Source organism: Notolepis coatsorum (genome assembly GCF_963971535.1).
Source record: "Notolepis coatsorum genome assembly, chromosome: 2".
Classification (NCBI taxonomy): domain Eukaryota; kingdom Metazoa; phylum Chordata; class Actinopteri; order Aulopiformes; family Paralepididae; genus Notolepis; species Notolepis coatsorum.
The window spans coordinates 209,515,958-209,534,570 of record NC_140166.1 but is presented as its reverse complement, the minus strand read 5'-3'; the positions used below and the strand labels follow the sequence as shown (position 1 = coordinate 209,534,570).

General features: G+C 44.2%; 1 protein-coding gene across 1 annotated transcript in view; it reads right to left on the bottom strand.

Moving 5' to 3' along the window:
- kdm4aa (lysine (K)-specific demethylase 4A-a) overlaps positions 1–18,613 on the bottom strand; it is a 74,645-nt gene that overhangs the window by 54,650 nt on the left and 1,382 nt on the right. Inside the window, exons 2-4 of the mRNA XM_084307968.1 lie at positions 11,897–12,066; positions 6,084–6,259; positions 5,599–5,713 (exon numbers count right to left, since the gene is read on the bottom strand). Of these exons, the coding sequence (XP_084164094.1) occupies positions 5,599–5,713; positions 6,084–6,259; positions 11,897–12,037 (432 nt within the window). The 5' untranslated portion in view covers positions 12,038–12,066. The remainder of the gene's footprint in view (positions 1–5,598; positions 5,714–6,083; positions 6,260–11,896; positions 12,067–18,613) is intronic.

Genomic DNA, 18,613 nt, shown 5'->3' with positions numbered 1-18,613 from the left:
TCCCTGAGGCTATCCCTCTTCGCAGAATTACAGCGCCTGTAATAATTAAGGCTTTGACGAAGTTCTTCTCCACGTTTGGACTGCCTAAGGTAGTACAAACGGACCAAGGCACCAACTTCCTGTCTAGGTTATTTGAGCAAGTGTTACAGTCCCTGGGTATCCGACATATAGTGTCCAGTGCCTACCACCCTGAAACTCAGGGGGCTCTAGAACGTTGGCATCAGACCTTAAAGTCCATGCTGCGTAAATATTGCTTAGACACAGAGAAAGATTGGGATGAGGGTGTCCCCCTTGTTCTATTTGCTGCGCGAGAGACCATACAGGAGTCTCTTGGTTTCAGTCCTGCTGAGCTCGTTTTTGGGCACACTGTTAGAGGGCCTCTGAAAGTTCTTAAAGAGCGGTTCATGTCAAAGGGTGCCAGCACACCCACTAATGTTCTAGATTTTGTTAGCCAGTTTCGAGAGCGACTGCATCAGGCGTGCTCTCTCGCAAAAGAAGCGCTCTCTTCTTCCCAGAGAACTATGAAACGGCACTATGACGAGAAAGCTGTTTCTCGATCTTTCCAGCCAGGTGATAAGGTTCTAGTCCTGTTACCTATCCTTGGTTCTGCTCTTTCCGCTCGTTTTTCCGGACCGTATGCAATAGACAAGAAGATAAGTGATACAGACTATGTGGTTCGCACCCCTGACCGTAAACGTCACTCTCGTGTTTGCCACATCAATATGCTTAAACCATATTTTTCCAGAGATAGTGTGCAGGTGAAGACCTCAGACCAGACAGCCGGACTGGCCGTCTCTGCTGTTGCCTCAACTCCAATAGTTCCGGACTCTCCTGACGTTAGTGGTGAGGATGTAGATGGCTTGGAGTTGCGCAATGCAGCCCATCAGGGTGCTGGATTGTCCAACACTGAGATGTTATTGAACCTGCCCACTCACTTAGCACACTTACCTGAGGAGCAGCGAGAGGACATCACAAATTTGATTCAGGCCTACATGGCTCTGTTTGGTGATGTTCCCTCATGTACTTCTGTATTGGCCCATGATATTAAAGTTAACAATGCTGTGCCTATCAAGCAACATGCATACCGTGTTAACATCACCAAGAGGGCCATGATGCAACAGGAGGTTGACTATTTGTTAAAACATGGTTTAGCCAAGCCAAGTTGCAGTCCCTGGAGTTCACCTTGCTTGTTAGCTCCCAAATCGGATGGAACTCCTAGATTTTGTACTGATTTCCGAAAGGTAAATGCTGTCACCGTGCCTGATTCCTTCCCACTGCCCCGCATGGAAGATTGTATTGACAACCTTGGATCTGCCACCTATGTTAGCAAACTAGATTTGTTAAAGGGTTACTGGCAGGTCCCTTTGACCCCCCGTGCCTCGGAAATCTCGGCGTTTGTTACTCCTGACAATTTTCTGCAATATACTGTAATGCCTTTTGGAATGCGTAATGCCCCGGCCACTTTCCAGCGACTGGTGACCCTAGTCCTGGCTGGTGTTCCAAATTGTAATGCCTATCTCGATGACCTGGTTGTCTATTCGACCAACTGGCGTGACCACATGACAACCTTGCAAACTGTCTTTGACCGCTTAGCTGGAGCCTCCCTGACCCTTAACCTTGCCAAGTGTGAGTTCGGCAAGGCTACGGTTACCTATCTTGGTAAGCAGGTAGGACAAGGCCAAGTGCGTCCGGTGGATGCAAAAATATCTGCAATCACAACTTTTCCAGTGCCTACTACTAGGCGGGAATTGCGTAGATTCCTTGGGATGGCTGGGTATTACCGTGGTTTTTGCCGGAACTTTTCTTCTGTCGTCACTTCTCTCACTAGCCTGTGTAGCCCGTCCAAACCATTCATGTGGACAGCTGATTGTCAAAATGCATTTGATAGTGTTAAAGCTCTCTTATGCAGTTCCCCTGTTCTCTCTGCTCCAGATTTCTCCCTGCCGTTCCAGCTGGAGGTGGATGCCAGCGGGGTGGGAGCTGGAGGGGTGTTATTACAGGAAGATCATGATGGTGTCAGTCACCCGGTTTGTTATTTCTCCCGGAAATTTAACAAACATCAACTAAACTACTATTCCACTATTGAAAAGGAGACTTTGGCTATGTTGTATGCGTTGCAACATTTTGAGGTGTATGTCGGTTCGAGCGTATTACCAGTGGTAGTATACACCGACCACAACCCATTGGTTTTTCTGTCGCGGATGTACAACCACAATCAGCGCCTCATGCGTTGGGCGCTCATAGTGCAAAATTATAACCTCAGCATAAAGCATAAGAAGGGGTCTGAGAATGTGTTGGCGGATGCTCTATCTCGGAGTTAAATCTCTCGTGCTGTCGACTTGTTCTATTTTGCTGTCGACTTGTTCTACTGTATATTGCTGTCGACTTGATCTATTTTTGCTGTCTACTCGGTCTATGTTGCTGTGGACTCGTTTTATGTTGCTGCTAGTTTTTTCATAGCTCTTTGTTTTGGAGTGCATGTTATCTCGGGGATGTTATCTCGTTGTTAAAAAAAAAAAAAACATGTTTAGTTGGTAGTTTATGTAGGCATGTTTTTTGTCTTATGTATGGGGGTGTTACATCCCAATGTATATATTCCCCAGTGTGTGTCTCCATGTGTGTGTGTTCTCCATTTTGTTTGTTTCCTCCCTCCAGCCATTGTTCCCTTCACCATTGGTCAATTCTTCCATTATTGCAATACAGCACCGATTGGTGGATGGCTTCAGACTCCAACACTCAATCCACACCACCCAATCATGGATCACCCCACACCTGTTAAAACATGGCTTCTCACTTCAGTCTCTCTCTCTCTGGCATGAGGCTAGGCTTGTTGTGATTTTGGTAAACCTGTAACTTTGACAGCATTGCATTTCGTTTATTGGCCTTTGGTGCTTAGTAGTAATTTCCTTGTGTGTGTGTGGCCACAGAGAGAGCATTGTCAGCCATAGTTTGTTTTTGTATATATTCTGCTTTTGTTTCTGTATAATTAATGTGTTTTTCTCTCTTTCTCAGGAAGCACAGATGGGGTGAGCTGCCATTTCCTTTGGACATTGTTTTCTCCTGTTTTGGTTAGGTAAGAGTAGTTTAGGTAATGTAATCTCTTTTACCATAGATTAGATTGTGTTTATTTGGAGTATAGTGGTGTTTGTTTGTTGTTTTGGCCTGGGCTCACCCCTGAGCTACATGTGCTTCCTTTGCCTCTATTCAATAAATATCATTGTTGTTTACAAACCTGGTCCATCTTTTCTGTCAACCAACTGTTATGTTACAGCCCTTTACCCTTAGACTCACAGGGGTCGTAACATCACCATACTAAAGTCACCATATGCTATTAATACTATTATGACTAGGGATGTCCCGATCACATTTTTTTGCTCCCGATCCGATCCCGATCATGTGATTTTGAGTATCTACCGATACCGATCTTTCCCGATCCGAGCAAAAAAAAAGAATTTAATTATTATTATAATTTTTTTATCCCAATTTCTCACATTACCCTGAATGTTGACGTTATCCAGGTGAAAAGTTAACTTCATTCAAGCGAGGCATTGCAATCCTTGACATAAATCATTTGATGTATAATTAAATCAAAGGAAATGCATTTGTTTTGGCAAAATTCTTCTGCTCTGTGTGACAATAAATAAATTAATGATGATATGCAATTTAAAACCAAAACTAAGGCCGCAGTATGAGTTTAAGACGTGAACATGGTCATGTTTGTTGAATAAAAAAAATAAGTTAAAAAAATAATAAAAAAAATAAATCCTGATTTTTTTTTATCCCGATCTTCGGAAAATCACGTGATCGGCCCTGATCCCGATCACGGGATCGGATCGGGACATCCCTAATTATGACCATATTGTAATATTGTGATATTACAGTATGGTGACTTTATTATGGTGATAATACTGCAGATTCCTCTAAACAAATATTTGCACTACATATCTACCTCATTTTGGTTGCATTGTGTACAACTACTTTGTAGTTTTGTATATTATTTTTATAGTGTTACTGTTTTTACTGTATGAAGCACAATCTTAGGGGGCTCATACATAACAAAGCATTTCACTCTAATGTACAGTGTACCTGTACAGTGTATATGTACCTTAAGTGACAAATAAAACAAAACTTGAACCTCACCAATAACACCTCACCACTAACACCAAGACCTCACCACTATGATCGCTACGCAAAGTGGGCGACATGTTGTTGGCACAATTTGGAAATGCACAAACACAAACCGCTGTTTTTATCTTTTAGATACCGCTAAGCTAGCTGTATTCCAATCTGCATCAAATCTTTCGCTCAACAGTTTCCAATGTTGTCTTCCTGCAACAACTCGCACCTTGCAAGATTTCAGAGCAAGATTTCTGTTTCAGTGGCAAAAACAAATCACTTTTGGTGGGCATTATAGCCAATTCTTTTTTTCTTCTTTGGAAACGTTCAGTTGAAACGGCGAGTACTCGGGTAATCAATTACTCACGCCCATCCCTACTATGGTCATGGTCAATTGAATGTTGCACATTGGCAAGTATACAAAATATGTCAACATCATGAACATATAATCATTATGCATCATTGCATTTTAGGCAAATAATAAAGACCCAAATTTCCCCACAGGGATTAATAAAGATCCATTTTATTATCTTAAACTCCAACAATGTCAGAAATAATTATTGAACTTACAAAAAATTACTGAGCTTGGGAAGTGCTTATAGCTTCTGTGCTCCTGACACATGGAACATCATACAACAAACTCTAAAACTCAACACTTATCCTGGTATCCTTTTGCTCAGTTTAAATCACCAACCATTCCACCATAATCTGTAATTGTTAACTGATGTACAAACTCTATTATTGTAGAAGTCAAAACCAACATATTAGAAGTTGTATTATTTATGGTGTTGTATTTGTGTTTGAACACTAGGGGGCACACCACCTCTACTATAAGAGGCTCTGCTGATCAGTGCGATTGTATGCACCTGCCGAGGATTCACGCTTTCAAACCTGCTTTCATTGTTGGAACTGCTTATCCAACAAACAACTGACGACTGTTCTGTTAACCTTCATCATCATCATTCATCTTTGCTTTCGGACAATAAAACCCTGCAAACTACATCAGCTGCAGTTTGGACATTCAACTATTTCAACATCCACAACTTTGTTAGCTGAGTAGGAAATATCTAAGTGGGTGTATCGTGACGCTTGTCAATACATTTGGGGAGTGACAAGCGGCCACTACAATTATGATTGCACTTATTGTATATTGTATTGTTTATTGTATATTTATTGTATTTATCGTGCATTTATTATTATGTTTGTATGCTTGACGTCATTGGAAATAAATTATATATATTTTTTAATAAAGATGTATTGAATGAATGAGTGAATTAATGAATGAATATCTCGCCATGATCTGTTTCTCTGCAAGTTGTCCCTGTACGAGGGCAGGGATGTATTGTACATTTTGGGAAACCCAGAGACATCTGTTGTCAACCTTTCTTCCATGAACTATTAGAGATGAAAGATAATAATCTCTGCTAATGGTGAGAAGTAAAAATGAGACTGGTATGGTCCTTTAAAGAGAGTATTACTCACAGGGTCGTATAGTGTTCCACTAATGTCTGCTCCATACAGAGGTGGGTTAAAGGTCAAGTTCTTCCAGAACTTTCGCTCCAGCTCATCAAAGTCTATGTAGCGAGGATTGCAGAACCTGAAAAGGCAAGTGATTTGGGAATATTCATTTTAGAATGTTTTAATCGAAATTGGTGATTAATTTGTGTTGCTTATTATTTAGCTCTATGTGTGTGAGGACTAACTTGTCTGTGTTGGATGTCTATATGTGTGTGAGGAATGACTTGTCTGTGTTGGACATCTATATGTGTGTGAGGACTGACTTGTCTGTGTATATGTGTGTGAGGACTGACTTGTCTGTCTATATGTGTGTGAGAACTGACTTGTCTGTCTATATGTGTGTGAGGAGTCAGACTGACATGTCTGTGTATATGTGTGTGAGGACTGACTTGTCTGTCTATGTGTGTGTGAGGACTGACTTGTCTGTCTATATATGTGTGAGGACTCACTTGTCTGTGTTGGCCATCTTGCGGAACTCTCTGACAGTCATGGGCTTCTTCTGAATGTTGTACTGCGTGAAGAGACCTGATTGGCCACTCACCACCTGCTGAATGGGAGCAGGAATGACCAGGTCATCGATGTCATCATAGGTGCCTCTTGGCTTCCAGTCTTTCGGTGGAATGACCTGTGAATCAAACAGCACACTGTGGCTTTTACTTTCTATTAAAACACTTTATCATAAATAGAAACAGTTTGGGTCCTGTTGGAAACCTCTGTTAGCTTTTGTATTTTCAATTTAAAAAAATGTCATCAAGAGCTGGAGTTTCTTTACATTTTAAAGGCAACCAATGATGCTTCAGAAATATGCCAACCTAATTGCTGTGCATCTGGGCTGGGTGGTACCAGGTGTAATACAACTAGTGCCATGGTCACTGTTGTCACATGGTCTCTCCCTGCTGGAGGCCTTTCTACAACATCAGTCACTCTACAACACTACTCTACAACACCATCTACAACACCACTCTACAACACTACATCACCTCTATAAGACCACACTACCACACCCTCTACATCAGTGATTCCCAACCTGGGGTCCGCGGACCCCTTGGGGGTCCGCCAGACCGCAGATGATTTGAGGTCTATTTTCACCAGTTTTTCGGTAATTTTTTATTTTTTTTTCCATAGAAATATTTAATTCGCATATTTGTATCATCAGAAGCATGAATAGTCTCTCCACTACAATACAAAATAAAGATAAATAAATAAACATCTAGACATGATTTTTGAACGTTAACAGTAGGCTACCGGGTAGCCGCTAAAACGCGAATCAGTTGACTGTATCACTTTCCGTAGCTAGCCTAGCACGCTAGTTAGCTTTCTCGGCTCGTCTGCAGTCAGCCGCCAGAGGCGAAAATGTGTGACAAACGAAAAGGAGATGACGGCAGCTCATCTGCAAAAAAAGTTAGGACCTACAGCAATCGCGAAAATTACATCACCATGGGCTTCACTGAGGGACCAGACAAACGACCCGAGTGTGTGATTTGTGGAGAAAATTTGGCAAACTCGAGCCTGAAGCCCAGCAAGCTGAAGAGACATCAGGCGTCTAAGCACCCAGAAACCGTTGGGAAGGATCCGGACTTTTTTCTGAGGATTTAAGAAGTTCTGGATAGTGAAGGGATCCATCATTTCTCCGAGGCTCGCACTGCATGCCACCACCAGGATTATACTCCCGTTCAGTACCACATATCGGTAACGGCTTTCAGTGCACTTGTCACCATCAAGACAAAAGCGCGCAACAGACGTGACGTACACAATGACTTCAGAATGGCTGTCACGCACATTACACCTGACATCTCAGGCCTGGCAGCGCACATGCAAGCCCAAGGTTCACATTACACCTGACATCTCAGGCCTGGCAGCGCACATGCAAGCCCAAGGTTCACATTAATGAACCTTCGTCACACCCAGCTAGGACAGATTCTCTCTGCTAACTACTGATTGGAATTTCCTGTCTCATATTTTGTTTAATTTGTTGCATTGATTTGTTCCATAAATGCAAACCGTTCACCATTAGGGCCTGATTTGAGAGGATGAATACAGGATTTGAATATTGGCCAAACATTTTGAAATACATATGGTGCAAGATGAGATTTGTTGATTGAAGGCACAAGTCAAAGAAGCATAGTGGGTCTAATTATGATGCATATGCCTGTGTATAAGCAGTTTGTTATAAAAATGACAAAAAAAAGTATTAAAATGACGATTTATTTTTATTTTATGGTGTTTTATTAGGAGGGGGGTCCAGGAATTTCATCAGAGATGTTTGGGGGTCCCTGGGGGAAAAAAGGTTGGGAACCCCTGCTCTACATCACCTCCATAACACCACTCTACAACACCAGTATATAACACACCAGTATATAACACACCACTCTACAACACCACTCCATAACACCACTCTAGACTCTACAACACCAGTATATAACACACCACTCTACAACACCACTCCATAACACCACTCTACAACACCAGTATATAACACACCAGTATATAACACACCACTCTACAACACCACTCCATAACACCACTCTAGACTCTACAACACCAGTATATAACACACCACTCTACAACACCACTCCATAACACCACTCTACAACACCAGTATATAACACACCAGTATATAACACACCACTCTACAACACCACTCCATAACACCACTCTAGACTCTACAACACCAGTCCATAACACCACTCTACAACACCAGTATATAACACACCAGTATATAACACACCACTCTACAACACCACTCCATAACACCACTCTAGACTCTACAACACCAGTCCATAACACCACTCTACAACACCAGTATATAACACACCACTCTACAACACCACTCCATAACACCACTCTAGACTCTACAACACCAGTATATAACACCACTCTACAACACCAGTATATAACACACCACTCTACAACACCACTCCATAACACCACTCTAGACTCTACAACACCAGTATATAACACACCACTCTACAACACCACTCCATAACACCACTCTACAACACCAGTATATAACACACCACTCTACAACACCACTCCATAACACCACTCCATAACACCAGTATATAACACACCACTCTACAACACCACTCCATAACACCACGCTACAACACCAGTATATAACACACCACTCCACAACACCACTCCATAACACCAGTATATAACACACCACTCTACAACACCACTCCATAACACCACTCCATAACACCAGTATATAACACACCACTCTACAACACCACTCCATAACACCACTCCATAACACCAGTATATAACACACCACTCTACAACACCACTCCATAACACCACTCTACAACACCAGTATATAACACACCACTCTACAACACCACTCCATAACACCACTCTACAACACCACTCCATAACACCACTCTACAACACCAGTATATAACACACCACTCTACAACACCACTCCATAACACCACTCTACAACACCAGTATATAACACACCACTCTACAACACCACTCCATAACACCACTCTACAACACCAGTATATAACACACCACTCTACAACACCACTCCATAACACCACTCCATAACACCAGTATATAACACACCACTCTACAACACCACTCCATAACACCACTCTACAACACCAGTATATAACACACCACTCTACAACACCACTCCATAACACCACTCCATAACACCAGTATATAACACACCACTCTATACCACTCTACAACACCCTTGACTTAATGTACACTCATCCACACATGCTGTATACAACTGATCTGCTAATCTCACACATCCCACAATGTAATTAGTTTTTTGTTTAATTATTTACTTTAAACAAAAATGTTATAATTGTTTGGTCTTTCTTTGTTACAATCCAGAGCCAGGTTGTGTCAAGTGTTCCTTTATTAATCCCCCGACAGGGGGAGATACAGGTATACAGGGATTAAAGCAAAAAAAATCTCCTGACTGAACTTTTTTCAGGCCAAGTCTATTCTTATTTTAACCTCCACTGTATTTTTTTTAATAGCGTTAGCGTTTTAAGGGAGCCTACTTGTAGAGCCTACTGTCCTGACTGTGACTCTAGACCCTACTGTTGTGGTTGTTGTGCCAGGCAAGGAGGCTGTGTGCTGGAGAGCGTGAATGCAAGTCTTGTGGCCAGCTTCTGATTGATGGCGAGCTAGCACCCTTGTCCCATTACTTTGAACCATGAACTAAAAGGCTTGTTATCATACAAACAAGGGACTAAACATGTTATGCCACAACAATGTGGAACGCCCTACTAGGGATGGGTACCGAATTCGGTACTTTTGAGGTACCGAACCGAAACACGTCGGTACTACCAAGTATCGAATCAAGTGAGAAACCGAAAAAAAAATTATTAATTATTAAAAAATAAAATTTACTTTACTTTTTTTTTTTTTTTTTTACTTTTTTTTTTTTCATGTCAACGTTCACACGCACAATATATGCTTACCTAGGATTTGACTTGATTCAACAACAAAGCAGTCGGAGCAATGACAAGCCGAAAACTGTCGAAATTGTAGTTATTTGAAGTTTGGATTTTTTTTTTATGACTGAGGTAGGTAAATAAAATTTCTTGAGACTAAAGTACCGAAAAAAGGTACCGTTGGGTACCGGTATCGATTCACAGGTACCGGTACCGGTATCGGTTCAAATGTGAAAGGTACCCATCCCTACGCCCTACCCACAGTGGTAAAAATATTTGAATCCTCAGTGTTTTAAAGTTAAATGCATCAATCTGGTGCACTTTGAGAGCAAAATTAAGAGGCTAGATCTATGATGATCTTTGTGCTCAAAACACAAAATCGACTAGACACTAGAGCATACATTTGAGCCATCAAAGAAATTAAGCAAAAGTGGTTGCCTGTGTTGAACTAGTTTATTTTTTAGAAGAAAAAAAAATAGACTGGATTACTATTATGACTACTACCAGTGCCAATACTACTGAAACATCCCTATTGGCAAACTTTATATAAAAAAAATAAAAGTAAAAAAATAAAAAATAAAAATGCTCCTTATGTACAAATGGGGACGAGGGGACATTTATGCACATGTATTGGGACTGCCCACCAGTTAAGATATTCTGGGAAGAAGTGACCCAGTAATTATCAAATCTCTTAATTCTGAATATACCTGTACACCCCTCTATATTACTGCTGAATGATGTTTTTGAATATGCAGTACCTATACAACAAAAGAGATTGGTTTTATCTGGTATTACAGTGGCTAAAAAACTGATAGCATCACAATGGTTTCAACCGGAAAAAATTTGCCGAAAGGTCTGGATTCTTACATATCTCGATGTGATTTATCTAGAAATATCTACAGCAAGAATTTTGGGTCTCAATGAATCCAAATTGACAATGTGGTTAGAAGTGGTGGAGAGAATAAAAGCTAGCATTTAATGGTAGTGTCTGGTTAGGAGCGAAGGATAATGGACGGATTATCCATGGGGGGGTCCAGGGCGGGGGGTGCGAGCAAGAGCATATGTGTGTAGGGGAATAGATAGCAAGTATTAGGGGTATATCTTGTATAAGACATTTATCAAAACGATGAGTTAACTGATGTACACTGTTTTACAATGCTTGTATATCTAATCGTGTGTTGTCATGTTTGTTTATGTGTTTGTTTAAAAAAAATTTAATAAAAAAAATTTATAATAATAATAATAATAATAATAATAATAATAATAATAATAATAATAATAATAATAATAATAATAATAATAATAATAATAATAATAATAATAATAATAATAATATCAATTAAAATATTATATAAATATAATCAAATAGACGGAAATCCGTCTCAAGACGGAACGCTTTAATGCCTGGGTATATGGCTGAACATGCTCCTCATCTTGGCTAGCTCCTCCTAGGGTGTGGGAGGGGTTTTCCAGCTTTCTCCTCATCCTCCTCTCTGTACTGTTATACTATTGTACTATACTATGTACTACTATTATTACTACTATGTACTAAGACATTCTTAGTCGACTAATAGTCAAGCAATCAATGGAATTATTAATTCAGCACGAAAAAAAACACAATTCAACTAATAAGATGAATCGACTATATGAGGGGGCAATCCCTCGAAATTCTGACTCTACATGGTAGAGGTACGTATAGATTGACAGTTGAACAGGCCTATCTGGTGACAAGGTAGAGCCTGTACATACATATATATTAACAGTGGACCAGTATACGTCTTCTCCTACACACCTGCCATTGATGAGACTGTGCAAAGGACCTACTAAAATACAAACAAACTCACCTTTGCCATTCCAGCCTTGTGTGCTCCCCGGGACTCCATATGGGCGATGTAGCGACTGAAGTCTTTGAATTCCTCCTTGGATGGGGTAAAGGTCATGATCCTGGAGCCAGGAGGCTGGGGAGCTGGTTCCGTCGACGACATGCTGGGACCCTGCCGTTGACCTGCAGACTCTATTCAGAGGGAAGATGCAATGTTTGATCATGATCATGCGTCTGTTCAACACTGTGTCTGTTTGTGTGTCTGTTCAACAGTGTCTGTTCAACACTGTCTGTTTGTGTGTCTGTTCAACACTGTGTCTGTTCAACACTGTGTCTGTTCATGTGTCTGTTCAACACTGTCTGTTCATGTGTCTGTTCAACACTGTCTGTTTGTGTGTCTGTTCAACACTGTCTGTTTGTGTGTCTGTTCAACACTGTGTCTGTTCAACACTGTCTGTTCATGTGTCTGTTCAACACTGTGTCTGTTTGTGTGTCTGTTCAACACTGTGTCTGTTTGTGTGTCTGTTCAACAGTGTCTGTTCAACACTGTCTGTTCAACACTGTCTGTTTGTGTGTCTGTTCAACACTGTGTCTGTTCAACAGTGTCTGTTCAACACTGTGTCTGTTTGTGTGTCTGTTCAACACTGTGCCTGTTCGTGTGTCTGTTCAACACTGTGTCCGTTTGTGTGTCTGTTCAACAGTGTCTGTTCAACAGTGTCTGTTCATGTGTCTGTTCAACAGTGTCTGTTCAACACTGTGTCTGTTTGTGTGTCTGTTCAACACTGTGCCTGTTCGTGTGTCTGTTCAACACTGTGTCTGTTTGTGTGTCTGTTCAACAGTGTCTGTTCAACACTGTCTGTTCATGTGTCTGTTCAACAGTGTCTGTTCAACACTGTCTGTTCAACACTGTCTGTTCAACACTGTCTGTTCAACACTGTCTGTTCAACACTGTGTCTGTTTGTGTGTCTGTTCAACAGTGTCTGTTCAACACTGTGTCTGTTTGTGTGTCTGTTCAACACTGTCTGTTCAACACTGTGTCTGTTTGTGTGTCTGTTCAACACTGTGTCTGTTTGTGTGTCTGTTCAACACTACATCCACACCAAGTGTACAAAGCACCTTCTGAGCACCTTCCTGATATCGGGGTTGCACAACCGTTTGCACAATCAATACCTCAATCATCTCGAGGCTTAAAAAGCTTCTTTAAACTTGTTTCCCTCCTCTTGATTCAGGCCAGTGGTTTTCAACACGGTTGTGCCTTGAAGCGAGATCAAGTGCGCTGTGGAATTCTAGGACCAATTTACTTTTTATAAAGGCTTCATAAAGTCATTTCTAAATGACATACATTTTAATTAAACGTAAATATTTGTGTAAGCACTCAAAATTCACAACTAGTTGTAATTTATTTGTATTTACCTAATGTGTCGTCCATCCACAACATTCTTGTGAATGGTGAATGGTGCATTTATATAGCGCTTTTATCCAAAGCGCTTTACAATTTTGTTCCTCACACTCACCCATTCACGCACACATCGATGGCAGAGGCAACCATGCAAGGTGCCGACCTGCACATCGGGAGCAATTAGGGGTTAAGTGTCTTGCTCAAGGACACATCGACACACTGCCCGGGAGGAGTGGAAATCGTGTCGCCCCTATTCTCGTATTTTGGTAACAAGGTGGGGAATAATTATTTAGCTACAAGTCAAACGTCAGGGCTCACATAACAAGCTGCTAGCAAAATTATACAAATTACTCCATCTATTTTGTGATGCCAGAATGGACATATTTCTTGCACAGAGGCCACCCTTAGTATACTAACTAACAAAAAGGGGGGCAGTCCACATCAAGAAAAAATATTTAAAAAACTGGCAACAAACAAATGTAGCACAGCACGGGCTGCATGTGGTTCCGAAGGGGAGTACTTCCCACTGGTAGATGGCTGGGTTCTCATCTCCGATCCTCTCTCTCCATAGGAACCGCAGCAGGGGCTTGTCCTCCTCTACTAGTCTCACCTGCAGGAACATCCCTTTGATATCCCCGCTGAGCCACCTTGTCCTGGCGGAAGCGCAGTAGCACGCCTAGTAGGGAGGGGCCGAGTGTGGGGCCGGGCAAGAGCTCTTTATTCAGATTTTGGGATCCGATCTGGTAGCTGCAGTTAAACACAATGCGATCCTTGCCGTTGTGATGGACCTTGTGATGCGGCACGTACCATGATTCGGTCGTCTGATCGGCCTCTTTAATGTCAATCTTTGTTACGTGTCCCGCTGTGATTAGCTTCTCAATCTCAGCGCGGTACACACTCTCTTGAGCGGGGTCTTTGGCTAGGCGCCGCTCCGTGTTCAATAGATAGCGCTCCGTGGCGTCTTTCTTTGCGTGAAAGGTGGGCATTCCCTCTCGCCTCAGGAGTGGAGTTGCGTATCTCATCACTCCGCCGACTGTGACTCTCTTTGTCCCCTGCTCGAGTAGGTTGATGGCGTAAATGTCTTCTTTAGAACGAATATCTTTCTTTTCGTTCTTAAAGGGCATTGTCTCTAGTGTCCATAGCCTCTCGACATGCTGCAGGAGAGTGGTGTCTTCTTCTGTCGTTCTGGAGTGGAGGCAGCTAGTGGCTGCTGTTCGGTTGAGAGATTTAGCGAGGGGGCCTTGTAGGGTCCACCCTAGGCGGGTCTCGACTGCTGCAGGACAGCCTCGGGGTCCTGTATGGACCCGGTCAATCGGGACTATGAGTTCTGCATGGTCGGAGCCTATCAGCAGGGTCGGGGTAGCGCCGTCTATGAGCGGGATAGGTAATTGGCGCAGGTGCACATATTTATCCATCAACTTGGCGACAGGGTAGGTGTACTGCGATAGTCCTATTTCTTGGCTGGTGAAAGCATTTGTAATCTTGTACCGTCGCTCTGGCTGCCCGTTTGCTGCGATAGTGAAGGAGACATTCTCGCCCTTTATCGTCTTTAAATCTCTTCTTATTGTCCGAATCGTCATTTCGTTCTTGCTCCCCCGCAGTCCCAGCTGGGCCGCAGCGGACGCGAGCAGAAGGGTCTTCTCTGACCCGTCATCAAGGACGGCGTAAGTGTCCATGACTTTATCTTGGTAGCTCAATGTCACACGGACTACCTTTAAGAGCACTTGGGCGCCGCTGCTGCTGGCGGGGTCAATGTACATGACACTTGCCTTGGTGCCGCGCGATGGTGCAGGTGGAGGCTGTCTTCTGTTACCGTCGTGTAGTATATCTAGATGGGCTCCATCGCACCGACTGCACCTTTTCTTTAGGCGGCATTCGGCTGCCATGTGTGGCCGCGCACATCGGTAACAGCGCCTGTTGGACTTTATCCATTGACTCACTTCTTCTGCATTCATCTTTGTGAATAGGTCACATTGTGACAGCCAGTGTTCTTTCTCACAGTAGGGACACGCTATCTTCCACTTCTCTTTTTTCGAGGGGGTGCTGTGACTCTTACTGCTCGGTACTGACTCTGATTGGTGCATGACAGTCACCGATCTTCTTCCATAATTTATTCTCCTGGGTCCCTCTCTTGAGCTTGGCGTGCTCCGCCCGAATGTATCCAGTCGTAAGCTGCTGACTTCTCTCGCCAGGAAGTCGGCTAGATCAAGGAGGGATGGCTCGGGGCCGTTGGGATCCCGGTAGTCTCTCTGCCGCCTAAAACGCTCCTGTCTTGCGGGTGGCAGCTTCTCCAAAATCCTCTCGACGTTAGAGTTGGCGTATAGCTCATGCATGCCCTTTTCCCGTTGCGCTCCCAGCATCCCTACCAGGGACTGCACTTTGATTGACAGGTCGTCTAGTGAGCGATTGTCTGTGGCTGGGGGTAGGCGATCAATATGCCTTATCTCTTGGATTACGTAATCCCATATACGTCCATATCTCTGGTCCAGCGCCGCTAGGGCCGCTGTGTATGGTGTCGAAGAGGTGGCATAGGCTAGCGCTATATTGTGCGCTCGCGGTACTTTCAGGTGCTTCAGTAATATTGCATACTTGCGGCGTTCATCAGCGACATCCACCATCATTGTCTCTAAGCACATCCGGAGCTCCGTGTACTGTGCTCGACTCTCATAGGCGAAGTCTGGGAATGACGGCGTGGCAATGTATGACGCCGTGGATGGCTGATACATCGGCGAGCGTTGGGGGAGAGACCTCCTGGGCGAGTCCCCTCTTGCGCCTCGCTGTGGGCTGGTACTGACAGGGTACCATGGCCCGCTGGTCCAGGTGCTATTCCTCGGGGCTGGTTGTGCGTCGTGCTCACCCGCGAATAGAGTCGGGGGTCTGTAGCGCAGCGCCGCGGGGGTATAGCCTGGACTGTACTGGACCTCCTGGTCCGGTGGAGTACTGTGCTGTCGTCGGGCTTGGTTCTCCTCCTCTCCCTCTTCTTCCTCTATCAGATCTTCCAGATCCTGTAATCGTTTATTTAGCTTCTCCGCAGTGTATGCCGCTCCTTCCTTGTAGCTGGGTCTCGCTTGGACCGGTCTGGGAAGGGGGTCTGCGGGGGGTCTAGACTCGGTCTGTTGGTCAAGTTCAGGGTCGCTTGCTCGTTGAGGAGACGCTGCCCTTGACTGTTGTCTCGACGAGTTCCTTGAACCCCTGGCGGAGGGAGAGGGTGTTGCCTTGCGGATCAGCTGCTCCATTAGCTGCGCTTGTAACTTGTCGCGCTCGACTTCGCGCTTGGTGAGATCTGCTTCTCTTTGGGCACCGGCAGCGGCGCGCTGGGCGTCGGCCCGGTCTCTTGCCATATTCTCTTCTGTCTGAAGGCGTCTCATCTCCAGGCGTGTGCGCTCTTCTTCGCTCCGTTGTTGCGCTTGGAGTTGTTCGCGCTCGCTAAGCGCCTGTGCTTGGAGTCGATCGCGTTCGGTAGAGGCTGTCAGGCTGACGAGGAACGCCTGTTGTAGCATCCTCTCCGCTTCGCTGGGGGAAGGCGGTTGTGGAGGTGAGCCGCTCCTGCGTGAGCCGCTCCTGGGGGTACTCGTTGGAGAGTCCTGGAGCTCTATTTCCTCGGCGCTCTCCTCCTCTTCTTCCGTGCAGAGTTCTCTCTCTGTAGGGTTGTCTTCCTCCCGGGGCTGGTCGGGGACTACTTCTTGGGTAGTGGCGGGGGGTAAAGGCATGTCCGCTCCCTCCTGGTCCCCACCGTGAGCTTGGTCAGTTACATTAGGACCTACTAGGGCCTCTGTGGTCGGGGAAACCTGGTCGTTAAGGTCAGACATAATTTTACTTTCTACTTTTACCGCGTTTACCGTTTGTCGAAGGCTAGGTAGTTGACTGACAGTGTAAGCCTCTAAGTACTGAGGTGTCTGTCGTCTGCGCCGCGGGCGTTCTAGGTTAGGAGGACCGTTTCGTGGAGTGTTCATCATAGGCCATTTCAATATTAATAACACTATATTAATATTACACTAGTTACCCTCCGGCTCGAAGGACCAATTGTAACTGAGGGGTACAATTCCCTGACTGTATTGTTAGATATGGTATTTAATACCACTACCTCTTGTACTTTAACTTCTGGCCATCCAGTACATGATATAAGTATGATGAACACTTTCCCACCTGATGAAACGAATCCACACAAATGTACAAATCGAATATTTAATATAGCAAAAGGTATATACAACGTTCACTTGTTTACACTTATGATTTGAAATATGCACTTGTATGGCAAATGAGTATTCGTAGGTAAATCAACATTGAATGTCCAATCTCTGGTTACGCAGGGAGTAAGTATACAACCTGGATATTTAGGAACGATAGCGATGGTACTTAAATGATTATAGCTGGATACACTAAGGGGGGGGGGGGGGGGTCCCGCTGGTTGTAAGACAGTAGGAGGGGGGGGGTTAGAGAAGCCGCTGGCGGTATCCCATCTGGCCGACAGTTTCTTGGGAGAATTCAAAGTCTTGAACACGGTGCCCACAGAACCTCGGTCCGCAGACGAATACAGCTGGACCCTCTGGTGGACGGTAGCTGCCGGTCCACAACGGAGAGACGTGAGGCGACCTCACTGGTGTAGAGCGCCGTCTCACCTGGAGTCCTCTCCGGGGGGTAGTTCCAACACTCCGCAGTGTTGGCCGTTATCCATGGAATAATCAAAGCACCCAAAGCATAATCCAAGCCGTGGAAGGCTCGCCGTCGTCCGGGTAGAGTAATCCAATATACAGGTCCAGTCGCCCTGGCCCGGAGCTCCTCGGATGCAAGCACCACTAGGGGTCTGCCCAGCCTGGTTAAGCGTCCAGATAACGTCAGGAACGATGGGGGTACTGATAACTTTAGAACTCTAACCGAACGATGCACCATACATAAATAGACTATTATTAGCTTAATAGAATACGTCCAACTCGACGGTATAGTGCCAAACTATGACTATTCAACTATTAATCTACACGATCTCAATGCCTATTCTGAGGCCAAGTAGGCCTTACTACACCACACGTGCGTCGTGGGTGAGGCTTCGCGTCTGTCACTCTGTTGGAGGGTAAAGAACTGGACTAAAAGAAAGTTCTACTTTACTTGCGCCATATATATATGCGCTATGAACAAATAGTACCATTCGTATTTCGCCAGACGTATTCCTGCGCGGAACCGGGGCTTGCCACGACATGTTGGGCGGCACGATTGAACTTGAACCTAGGGGTATGGCAACCTGGCGCCAGGTTCTCGTCCAATGGTAGAATGAAACTATTATGGGCTGTTTAGTAGACTAAAGGGATATTCAGTGCATATTGTACAAGGAATATACAGGGGATA